Raw genomic sequence first — 11,715 nt, 5'->3', positions numbered from 1 at the left:
ACTTCCATGGTCATAGGCAAAGCACACCATTAGCATTCAGCAGATACGCACTCTGGTTCTAACTGCAAGCCCTTCACTCTACAACTGCTACGTGACCACATAAGATGAATACAAACTGTCCTTTGCTAACATTAAAGTGAATGATTGTGACTCCCATTGGAAGTACTCCTCGGATTTGGACATTTCAATGCTGATGGCCTTTGCATACTGCACATCCACTGGTTTCTCTCGGGTACAGATCAAAATGTGTGTGATGTCCACTGGAGAGTTTAAGGAAAAAGTTCCTTGGGTAGCATGATTAAAGGATCACAGGCACAGATATGTATGTTAAAGATACATAGAGGCTACATCCCAAGAAATAAACAATAAAAGAATTTATTTATTTTTGAATGTCTAATGAATGCAGAAACAAACTTTACTCAGAGCACCAGATTTTGGGCTGTCCTGATTTTCCCCACAGACAAAATGTCCATTGACAGTGACACTGGGCCAAAATGCAGACATTTTTCTCAGTCGTGCCATGTCAAAGTGACAGAAATCGACTCAGGAATTGAGTAATGGGAAAGAAATGTCGATTCTTTCTTGATGAGGTGGCAAGTGAAAATCCCGAGTCTTCCTTTACACAGTAGGAAACGATTTAAAGTAGAATCTCTAAATTGACGTTAGACTGTAAAGTTCTCATATCGACCCATCCACTGTACTTTCCAGTCTGCACAGGTGTACAACATCTCCTCTAAGAGGACTTATTTGATATTACACACTAGACTTACACACTAGGAAACGTGTTTTCGTCAATGACCGTAGATTTTTATACAGTCATTGGTTTTCTAAACCACCCAGTGCATTTTATTTCATATGTTAAATCAAATTTAAAGACTGGAATGGAATTCAAAACAACATTTTTATCTATATGAAAAGCGGAGATTTAAATAAAATAAGATGATACGTGACAAAAGTTGCATCAGAAACTTACTTGTAATATAACTTACTTGTGATTTTCGCCGCTCTTCAAAGAGCGAATCGGACATTGAGTTATCGGATAGTGTGACTTAAACGTTATTTACTTCTGTATTATTTTTTTTATTAATTTATTTACTTTTTTTGCGTTGAATTTTTTCCGGGTTGGAACTAATTTTCTTTACACCTTTTATCCGCCGGCGAACTGAATAGGTAGGACGTTCAGAGGCGTCACTTCCGTTCCACGTGAAAGGCTCCTTATAGTCCATGTGAGGAGCACTGTATATCCGAGGCGTATTGTTTTACGTTTTAACATTGATAGTTCACATATAGTCATCTCATGGTTATCGACAGCAAGACTATGGCGTCCGTAGAGGAGGAGGCGCTGCTCGGTCAGGATTCAGAGGAGGAAAACAGTGAATTATCGGACGATGAGGTCAGTTTCCTAACATGCTAGCATCGTTAGCTAACCACATTCCTGTTAGGTATTAAGGTTTTAAACGTCACTGTGCCTGCTGTTTATAAAGGTAATCAAACAAACAGAGACCTGGTACTATTGTCAGTATCAGAATCTTTATTTTTCTAATCAAGCTTTTTAGATAGCAGGAAAATTCACGTTTACTAGGACCGTGTAGTCTTGCTGTAGCAAGTGGTGGTTTAGATAAGTCAGAGTTAATATTATTTATCTTCATTTCATTGCCCAGCTGCAAGAAGCCTTTGCAGCGGGGTTGTTGAAGCCTGGGATGAACGTCCTGGTGGATAAACCCAAAAAGTTCGCCAACAATGTGGTGAGTGGCATCTCACATCTTCTGTTAGTAGCAAGTTATGCTACACAGGGATGGTCAACGTACTATAAACAACCATACCACTGTAATAGTTTTAAAGCAGCAATGGAACAGTTCTCGAAATTCCCTGTAAAGTGAATAATATTGTTACTTGTTGTACCTTTATTGCTCCTATGTTGTCACACAGGAGGGGTTGAAACAGTGTGTTGCTGATTTTCGTAAAGATCTTCCTTGGGTGGAGAGATTGGATCTGACCAACCTACCAGCTGCAAATATCATTTCTCAAGCTGAAGAGAAAGCTTCAGCGCCAGCCGCTGGGGAACTGGATGCTGATGATGATTTCCAGAGGGAGATGTTCTTGTAAGTGACCGTTAATTCACCTCAGTTTTATTTATATAGTGCCTGCTCATAAGACAGAACCAGGGTTGGGGAGGGGCAGCCATCTGCTGCAACTGGTTGGTGGTAAGAGAAAAAGAAAAGGAATCGGAGAGAGATTGGACGATAGGCTAAAAAGCATCACATATACTTGTATTTTGTAACCACACTAATATAGTTTGGTTACAAGTCAGACAAATAAGTCTTTTTTTTTTTTCAGCTAAAGAGTTACAAACATGCATATGGTGTTGAATGTTTTAGAGAATAGCCTACAAAAAAATGCTGGAAAAATACAACACAGCTACAAAGAGACCATTCCAATTACTTTGTGTTTTTTGTTTATTTACAGCTACCGTCAAGCTCAGGCTACAGTCCTCGAGGCACTGCCACTCCTAAACAGGCACAGCATAGCCACCAAGAGGCCCGAAGACTACTTTGCAGAGATGGCCAAATCTGATCAGCACATGCAGAAGGTGAGCCTGGTCTCCTATATGATGATGCTTTTTTTTTTTCTCCTTACATGTTCCATAACACCTGAAACAGCATCACTGTAATTAAGTATTAGTTCTCACCCATATAGTAAAGTAATTAACATTTCTTTGCACATACTGGTTCAGGACCTGAGTTTAGTTCTTTTGTTCTGTCGGGCCTAAATTCATATACTTTTTCATTTGTTGGTCTGTTCAGATCAGGAAAAAGCTGATCTCAAAGCAGATGATTATGGAGAGGTCAGAAAAGGCCAAGAAACTGCGCGAGCAAAGGAAGTTTGGCAAAAAGGTTGGTGACTGAGTTCAGAAATTCTTCTTAACACCTGTAAGTGTTATATGTGTATGATACTTCGACTGTACATGGCTAAAAGAATGACTCTAATTTTGAATTTTTTGCCAGGTCCAAATAGAAGTGATCCAGAAGAGACAGCAGGAGAAGAAGGCCATGATGTCCGCTGTAAAGAAATACCAGAAAGGTCGGTGTTTACAAGTGTAGCATGGACGTTATTTCCTTATTTCTTTTATTGTTTTGTCACTACACCAATTTGGACACGTCACTTATTGAGCACTGGGAATAACATCTTCTCTTTCTAGGAATGACCGACAAACTGGAATTCTTGGAAGGTGACCAGAAGATGAATAAAGAATCTTCTCAGGGCTCAAAGAAAGCAGTGAACAAAAAGGGGTAAGTTTGAACTTTTCAGCAGTGCACACAGCAGTCATTGCTTTTTTTCTTTTTGGTCCCGCTTCAGATTTGTGGCATTTTTACAATGAAACTCTTACTTATTTATTTTTCCCACAGGCCTAGCGCTAAGAGAAAATTCAAGGACCAGAAGTTTGGCTTTGGAGGCAAAAAGAGTGGAAAGAAGTGGAACACCAAGGAAAGCTACAACGATGTTTCCGGTTTCCGTGCCAAAATAGCTCACGGCAAGGGAGGGAAGAAGGGGAAAGGAGGAAAACAAAATGTGAGTCTCTCACACACATGTTTATCTATTGACTGTTTTATTCAAATGAGTAAATAAGAAAACAAATCATTTCTTTCTCTTTGACTTCCAGAAACGTCCAGGCAAGTCTGTGCGCAAGAAGATGAAGAATCGCTCTTAGAGACTGGCGGGCTGCTCAGCAGACTGGACTTTGCACTCTGCTTTTTGGCAGGATTTGCCTAAAGGGACTATGAGCTCTTCTTCTACACTTTTTGGTACAATATACCTTTCGTACATGCATCTGGATTGATATGGAGGTCCATATTAATCATATTCAAACCACAGATGGACTGAGTCCAATCACACAGCTGGGGAAGCTATTCAAAGGGCCTGTAAAGCCAAGAATGGACTGCACACAGCTCCAAAATACAGAGCTTTCCTAAGGTTGAGAAGGACAATGTTATTTGCTGTAGATACCCTGATATTTGCATCTGTGGCTGCAGTTGTCCCTACCCTAAGGTGGTTTTAGATCCACTCTCTGTGATTACACCTCCATATCTCCACCTTCTCAATGACTCACTCTTCTCCTAAGGTTTGTGTGTTCTGTTTTACTTTTCTCACTCAGCTTTTTGACTCGTTGATTCTCTCCCATGTTACATGACATTTTATAATATTGAGCAGCTGTCAGTTTTGCCCTTTTCCATTCATTAGTATGATTAGTATGTGATGGGCGTGTGTGTTTTGTACAGACCTGTGCAAATGTTCCCCCCAAGTGTTTCTCTAAGAAGGGTCAGCTTCTGTGCTGACACCCGCATGTTTGATGAACAAATACATTTCAGTAGGCATTCAGTTTCTATTCTCTCTCTTTTGTGTGTGTGGGGTGGGGTGGGGGGGGTTAATTTTGTGTTCTTTGGCCAAATTCATGGTGTTTGGTGACGTCTGTCATAAATCGGAAGAAATTGAATCTGGTGTCTTGGCGGGACTCCGGGACCTGGTGGAAAATAAATCAACAGAGTTAAGGTGGATGCACGATTACATCAGCCTACTGGTGTTTACTGTCTTATAAAAAAGGAAAACAATTTTCAAATATCAAAATGGCATGATTAAATGAGAAACAAATATCTGTATTGTGTTATTCTAGGCATCATTGTCAGCCCAGGAATTTAAAATAAGTGTTTCCCTAATTAAAAGAGGAATGTTTGGACATGATAACAATGGTGTTCCCAATTTTCAAGTTATTCCACCAATAATTGTCGTTTACATTGGGCTGTGACAACGGCTTCTTCCCTGAAGTATTTTTTTTTGGGGTGTCGCACCATTTGCTGCAGACATTAAATCAAACTAAACACATTAAATATCCCAGCTGTCTCTCAGCCATTTCTACTCGAGTTTGATATCCCACACCAGACTAAACACTGGGAAAGAATGGTTGGGGCAGATTCTTCAAAATTTACACAAGCGGGGTTTCATGACGTCTTCATAGTAGTGTTGGGGTTGTTAGTGTTAATTTTTTACACATTTAAGCTACAGTTTGTTCCAAAATCCACTAACAGAGTTTTACTCACCAGTGGAGTCGACATCCATCCTATCTCCTGGCTCTCAGTGAGTGGCATAGAATACTTCTTGGTAGGAACTTCGTGGGCCTTGCGGAAAGCCTTGATGAAATCCTCTGGAGGCCAAAAAAATCAAATTATAAAACCAACTTGTTTAAAAACAAATTTATATAAACGGAATAGGTGGATAGAATATTTCTCGCATTTAATTCCAATGGAAATTTTACCGTCCTCTGGAATCTCTTCTGTCGTTCTCCTACACATGGGTTTGTCTGGCAGTACATGCACTGTAACACAGCATACACACACACACACACATAAGAAAAGGAGGTATACAGTACAACAATTATACAGAGCTCTACAAAAGAGGACCAAACTGCCATGAAATGCACAGCACTCGTGCTTTTCAGTGTCTGGCTCTTCCTAATAAGCATGCTGGACACTGAATCATAGTGTAACCTTTCTTGCAAGCACTGCTAAAGTGCTGAGGGCCCTGATTTTGGTCCCCTAATCGCAGTGAAATTCAAAAGGAAAAAAAACCCTGCCCAGTCACACTTTTGAGTAAGTGATAGTTCTTATTTTTATCATATTTTTGATGTGAGGGAGAAACGGAGCAAGAGGGGAGATTAGCTTACTTACATTTCCTGTGGGGGTTGATGCTGAACTCCGTGTGGAGCTTCTGGTGTCTTTGCTCTTTCCGGACCCGCTCGACGTGAATCGCGTCCCGATGGACCAAATCCAGTTTATCTTTATCTGCCATGTTGAGAGAAAAATAAAAACACGACAGTTAGGGTTGGATCAGCAGAAAGCCTTTCACTGGCCTTAAACTAGGTATGCGCGTTACCTAGCAACAGTAAACACCACCTCATGCTGGCTGCAGTTGCGAGACTCGAACACGCGATGGCGCCATGCTCTCAGATTTGGTCATGGTGGAATGGTAACAGTAACAGTTTATATTAGACGATTTATGTAATCAAATGTATTTTATTTTGGAGGAAAAAATAACTAACTACTTTTCTTTTCATTGTTATTATTTTTCTAAATCCTCAATAATTCAGTCTGTGATATCAGCAAAGAGAAGTGACACTTGCATCTGACAGGTTAAACACTATATGAAATAAAAGTTGAAAATGTTTTGAATTGGTTGATTTTAAGCTGCCAATTCAAATCAAAGAAGAAATCACTAGTGATTTATTATGACATTGATTAGTTATTAATTACACATAATTAACTTGCCAGTATTGTTGCCTGTTAATTCTCTGTCAGTCTGTTTGATGAGGTCATTTCACCTCTACTCTTACCTCCTGGATACTTAGTGGCTGCGCAAACAATGAAATTTCTATGTCTGATTATGTGTAATAGAGACTCACCATGTGTGAAGGTCAGTATAATTAATCCAATGAATACACCGGGGTTAGGCTGAAATCATCCTACTTCTGGTTTCACAATTTAAGACTGATTTGCTTACTCAAATAAATATTTCTCACTTTTGTAGTACATTTTAATGTGAAATTTTTAAGATGCTTTGCTTTGGCTGGATTCTGTCAGGCTGAACTCTATGCAGTCTAAATCATTAGCGTTTGCAGTGTGCAATTGCTATTCAACATCACTTTTGAATAGATCCTCCTAATGAATACTGCAAAGAGATAAAACCTTCCATTTAAAAGAAATATAAGAACCCCAACACATTTGAGTCTTTTAGCCATGTATTGATCAGTTAGGCTTGGGGCTTAAGAGGTTAATATTTAATTAAATATTGAATATTAAATATTGAATAAAAACAAAGTTTTTTTCACTATCAATCATTAATCATCAAAGTTACAGAAAATACCTGTGACTTGATGCCTTCGGGAAAGGTGGAGGCTGATCAAAATCCTGCACATCCTTTGGCTATGAGCCAGGATGCTTCTTATGCCCTTCTTCTGATGCAAGGGCATGGGAAGTCCAGTTTACACTGGATTTCATCCAAACCACTAAACCATGCTGAAAATGTTTGCCTGTAACAAACACACCCATCAAAACGTGGAGAAAGAGCTCTGAGTGAATAGCAAAACACATCAGTTTAGAAATATTGTTGTATTCCACAGGGGGAAAAAAACACGCTTTTTTGAATGAAAATGGCATTCATTGAATCTCAAATACTGGAAATGGTTATTGACAAATGCTGGAAAATCAATGTAGGCGTACAGCGGCCCATTTATTAGGCCTTCAAGGCTGTGTTTGCTACAAATGGGAAATTCTTCACTGAAAACGTAGAAATAAAATCTGCTAGCTGAGTGTCTGCCACCAGCCCTGGTGCTCCAGATTTAAATAAAATTCAAGAAAACTGAAGAAGGAACGTACTACTCCCTTTACAGAATTCTGCATACTAGCTCTAGGAATGGAAATGGAAGGCAAACCTGGGCAAGGAGGAAGTGTTGACACCTGACAGGTCCTCAGCTGATAACGTCATTAAATGGCATGTACAAAACACCAGTCTCCAGCATGACTCCTGGATGCTGGACTTCTAGGCAAAACGCAAAGAAAAAACTTCTGACCACAGATGTAAACAGGATAACAGTCTATCACTCTGTTTTGCAATGCCACACTACACCCTGTGTTGCTTGACAACCGATGAGGTTTTGTGGGAATAGTTTAAAGAAAATGCCCATCAAACACCTCCAAACTTTAGGAGGTAATCTCTAGAAAATCTCACTAAAGGTCTCTAAGCCTCTAAGTGCAAACTGGACTATTTTGTGACGAGACAAACATGAAAGTGAATCACTTACATTGCATGTCCACACTGAGAAAATATAGCCACCCCTGTTTACAGTGTGATCTTAGTTTGTACATGTTCTGTTGGGGCGACAGCTGACTGTTCAGGCATTTTGCTCGGTTCACTCACCAGGACTTTCTGAGTCACGCACACAAAGACAAACATGTTGACACGTTTTTGCCGAGCACGCACAAGCCGACGACTGCACAAATATGTTTGTGAAGGTTTATTGGCCTTGAGCGTGTCACACTAACTGGAAACAAATTTGTAAGAATGCAACTGGAATGACAAAGAAGAGAAATTACCCAGTGACAAGCGCAGTGTGTTTAAAAACCAAAAAAAAGTGTAGTGGCATTTTTCACATTTCCTTGTACCGCCTTTGACTGTCCCTGCACTCTGTGGTGTTACAATTCACACATGAATAACGACCCTTTCACATTTATTAAATAGTACTTATGGTTGTGTGATTCCTGTGAAGGCACTGATAAACTTTCAAGGCTGCTGTGGCCTACGTTGTCTGATGACTTCTTACCAATTGTCTCCTCACATTAGGATATCTTATTTAATTTCCTGTTTCATTTGAGTTCCCCTCTTCGCCTTCCTCTTCCTCCAGCTCTTTCTCTCTTCACACCGTCCCATCTGCTCATCTCTGAAGTGATCACTGTGCTTTTATGCTCTCCCGTTTCTGTCTGTGTTGATTGTGGGAACTTTAACTCTGTGTATGTACGTGCGCGGACGCTTCCTCTTGCACTAACAGACAGCTTAATAAAGGCTGAAATGTTCAGCTCTTGGTTCCCGTCTCATAACTCGATTCATGCTTTATTGGCACTGTGTGAACGATATAATAGAAACAGGTAATAACTCAAAATGTGGAACAGCAGGGCGGTAGATTTCAGCGTGGGTGGGTGACAAGTCCCCTGTGGTTTTTGTGTACGTGCGCGAGGAAGAGTGAGCAATATGTATAACGGAGGATGGGAGGGCTTGCGGTGTCAAGCCTCGTTCCCTGGCTCCTATCACAGTGTCGGACCACGTTATCATCAAAGCAGCCACTGAGCTCCTCAGGCAGAGAACAGTCAAAGGCCAGTTTGTGAGTTTGTTCAAACTCTACTTGCCAAAGGAAGGTACTACAGATGGTGTGTGATTTAATCAAATATGACAACTCTTTCCCATTCTCCCCGTGTGGCATGCAGGTAGAAAGGAATCATTTTATGCCATTTATGTTAACTAATTCATGTTAGGAATGTGGATCTAATCTCTTTTGTCCCTGAGTGTCAGCGGGAAGGGATCATTTTGTTTGGCTTTAATATGGTTTAGAAGAGATATTAATGATGAAACAAAGTGATGTGAACTGTGATGAAAGTATTATCCTGCCATGCTGCTTTGTCAGCCTGCCTCGTGAACACAATTTTAAAATTGTGGCGTTTAAAACATTCTTTTGCCAGCGTCCAGATGGTTATCAGGTAAATTCTTATCTTTTTTTTTATGTTTGTCTCTTAACTTTTTTTTGAACATCTAATTTGGCCAAAATATAGAGATGACAACCTCATGTACACTGGCACATGGAAATGCTCCTCTTTCATTCTCAGTCAGATCCACCTCTTACTGCCGCATCTGGTCTTTAAACACAAGGTGGTTTACCAGTGGCACTTCATGAACCACTGGTTGATGTCACAGTGTCTATGTGCTGTCTGTGTAAATAAAATGGACTATTAGCAAATTTGGTGCTATTTTTATAATAAATTAAATCATTGTGTTGCTTTGGCAATGACTGTAGTTTTTAGCAGTCATCGTTTAGTCATGGGTCCAGGTTCCTGTGCTAATTCATAATTTAATTTGTTATTTTTTTCTTTCTAATGTTAGTTTTTGCAGTTAGTGGAATTGGCTAACTGCAAGAGTGCAAGAGAATGGATGGATGGATGGATGGATGGAATTGCTGTAGTCCTGCTGGAAAACTGTTCCACAGTTTTACTCCACAAATGGAAATTAACTATCTATATTACATTATATTGTTTGTCAATTAAGACACTTGAAGTTTAACTTTCCCCTGTGTTACTGTCCCCATCTCTGTCAAAAAGCATCCTCTGCAGATTTCCTGGTAGCATATTATATGCAGTTTTATTTTATGAGGTGCACGAACTTCAAAAAAATAGAATGTAATTGCAGACTCTAAATCAGGGGTGGGTAATTCCAGGCCTCGAGGGTTTAGATCTCACCTTGGGTCAACACACTTGAATCACATGATTAGTTCGTTACCAGGCCTCTGGAGAACTTCAGGACATGTTGAGGAGCTAATTTAGCCATTTAAATCAGCTGTGTTGGTTCAAGGACACATCTAAAACCTGCAGGGACACCGGCCCTCGAGGCCTGGAGTTGGCCACCCCTGCTCTAAATCCTGCACGATGAACCATTCTGACTGCTCTGTTTTTAGAAGTTTCCATAATGATTGACTTGAACTTTTGAATGTGTTGCCCCAGACTTTTAAACAGTAATCTAAACAAGGTAACAGAAATGAACAGTAAGCAACTAGCAATGTTAAAGGTGTTACTCTTTCTCAACGATATTTATCATAATTTTTACTCCAGTATCTTTTATACAGTTTCCAAATTACATAAAATTTGAACAATAAGTAAATCTATGTCTCGATGCATGATCGATCATCCAGGTAAGAAAATCACAGAAAGTTTATTCTATTCACCTGGATGCAGCAGTGGGAGAAACGTTTCATCACCTCGTCATTTGCATAATGAGAGAAACCAGCACCGCTGACTAACAATGATTTTAGGCAACGCTATGACCGAAGGAACAGGATCAGCTTTTTGGGTTCAAATTTAATGTTCACTGCTTTCCATCAAACCATGAATTCAGCCGACTCATTTCTTGTGAGACAATTTCCATTTTTTAGTTTTAAATATTAAAATTAATAATGTATCAGATGACTTTTCATCATCAGTGGAATGCTGCCTATTCTCCCTCATCTGTTTTAGAAGGAAAGCAAACAGTGACTTTACTAGCTGGTTTACAGCAGAGGCGCATTTCTGTCCGCTCATCAACTATTCTGTGTGCGCAGTTCAGATAACAATACAATTTGGAGAAAATGAGAAGACAGTAGGTCTGAACAACACCACACCATCAATTTGAAAATATATTCAAAGAGTAACAGCAAACGCGATGAGATATTTTTGTTGGAGCTTCGTCGATCAAGCCGTCAAAACCTCCTTTCATGAAAGAAATCTCAGCTTAATTTGCCCAAATGATCTACAAATGATCTACAAATGATCTTGCAGACAGTGAAAAAAGATAAGACGAGCACACAGAATGAGACTCAGTTTCAACTGGAATGTGACTGGCTTCATTCAGGAGCCTGCATTTATCTCGGAGATCACTTGATTCCTTTTAAACAAACTCCCAGGCCCCAACGCGATCCCCTGACCTTTCATAATAAGACTCTATTTTAATTAGCAAGTGCCCTCCACTCCCTGCTAATTAAAAACACCATGTCATGTATTATTCAGCCATTTTCCCAACCACCCCTCCAACATAAAACAAATGAGAGGTACACACTGTGTCTCGTCACACTTCATCTAATCCCCTCTAACATGTATGATGGCTAATGAAAGGTGCTGATATTTTTCAAGAGGAGGAAGTGTTTGCTGAGGTTTTAACCTTAATGAAATTCCCCCCGTATTCCCTCCCACCCCCACTTGCCTCATCCTGCTAGCTGGTGACCTTTGTATGGAGTTTCTGTGACTGAAATTCAAAGGAATCAGTGCTTCTTCTTCTTTCTTTCTTTTTTTTAAATCAAGCACCACTTAATAAAAATGGAAATTGATTTTCTGTTGCTCAAATACATAGCAGAATGGAATTTTAAAGAGCTGCTTT

At 39.8% G+C, this 11,715-nt stretch overlaps 2 protein-coding genes across 2 annotated transcripts; one reads left to right on the top strand and one right to left on the bottom strand.

Moving 5' to 3' along the window:
* The first annotated feature begins 1,208 nt into the window (after positions 1-1,208).
* On the top strand, positions 1,209-4,682 carry ebna1bp2 (EBNA1 binding protein 2). Its single transcript, XM_085375915.1, has 9 exons — positions 1,209-1,393; positions 1,662-1,745; positions 1,930-2,102; positions 2,467-2,590; positions 2,805-2,894; positions 3,006-3,081; positions 3,200-3,290; positions 3,408-3,570; positions 3,662-4,682. The coding sequence occupies exons 1-9, from the start codon at positions 1,298-1,300 to the stop codon at positions 3,707-3,709; spliced, it is 945 nt and encodes a 314-aa protein (XP_085232041.1). The 5' UTR covers positions 1,209-1,297; the 3' UTR covers positions 3,710-4,682.
* On the bottom strand, positions 4,424-6,964 carry cfap144 (cilia and flagella associated protein 144). Its single transcript, XM_085375916.1, has 5 exons — positions 6,913-6,964; positions 5,721-5,828; positions 5,309-5,368; positions 5,094-5,197; positions 4,424-4,519 (listed from the first exon to the last, which is right to left on the bottom strand). Exons 1-5 carry the CDS (start codon positions 6,962-6,964, stop codon positions 4,424-4,426), a joined length of 420 nt encoding a protein of 139 aa, XP_085232042.1.
* Positions 6,965-11,715: the final 4,751 nt, after the last annotated feature.

Source organism: Diplotaxodon limnothrissa, linkage group LG17 (assembly GCF_057381915.1).
Source record: "Diplotaxodon limnothrissa isolate DT_005_m linkage group LG17, D_limnothrissa_male_GT1.1, whole genome shotgun sequence".
Taxonomy (NCBI): Eukaryota; Metazoa; Chordata; class Actinopteri; order Cichliformes; family Cichlidae; genus Diplotaxodon; species Diplotaxodon limnothrissa.
The sequence above is the reverse complement of the archived record's forward strand: the minus strand, read 5'-3'. Positions and strand labels throughout refer to the sequence as shown.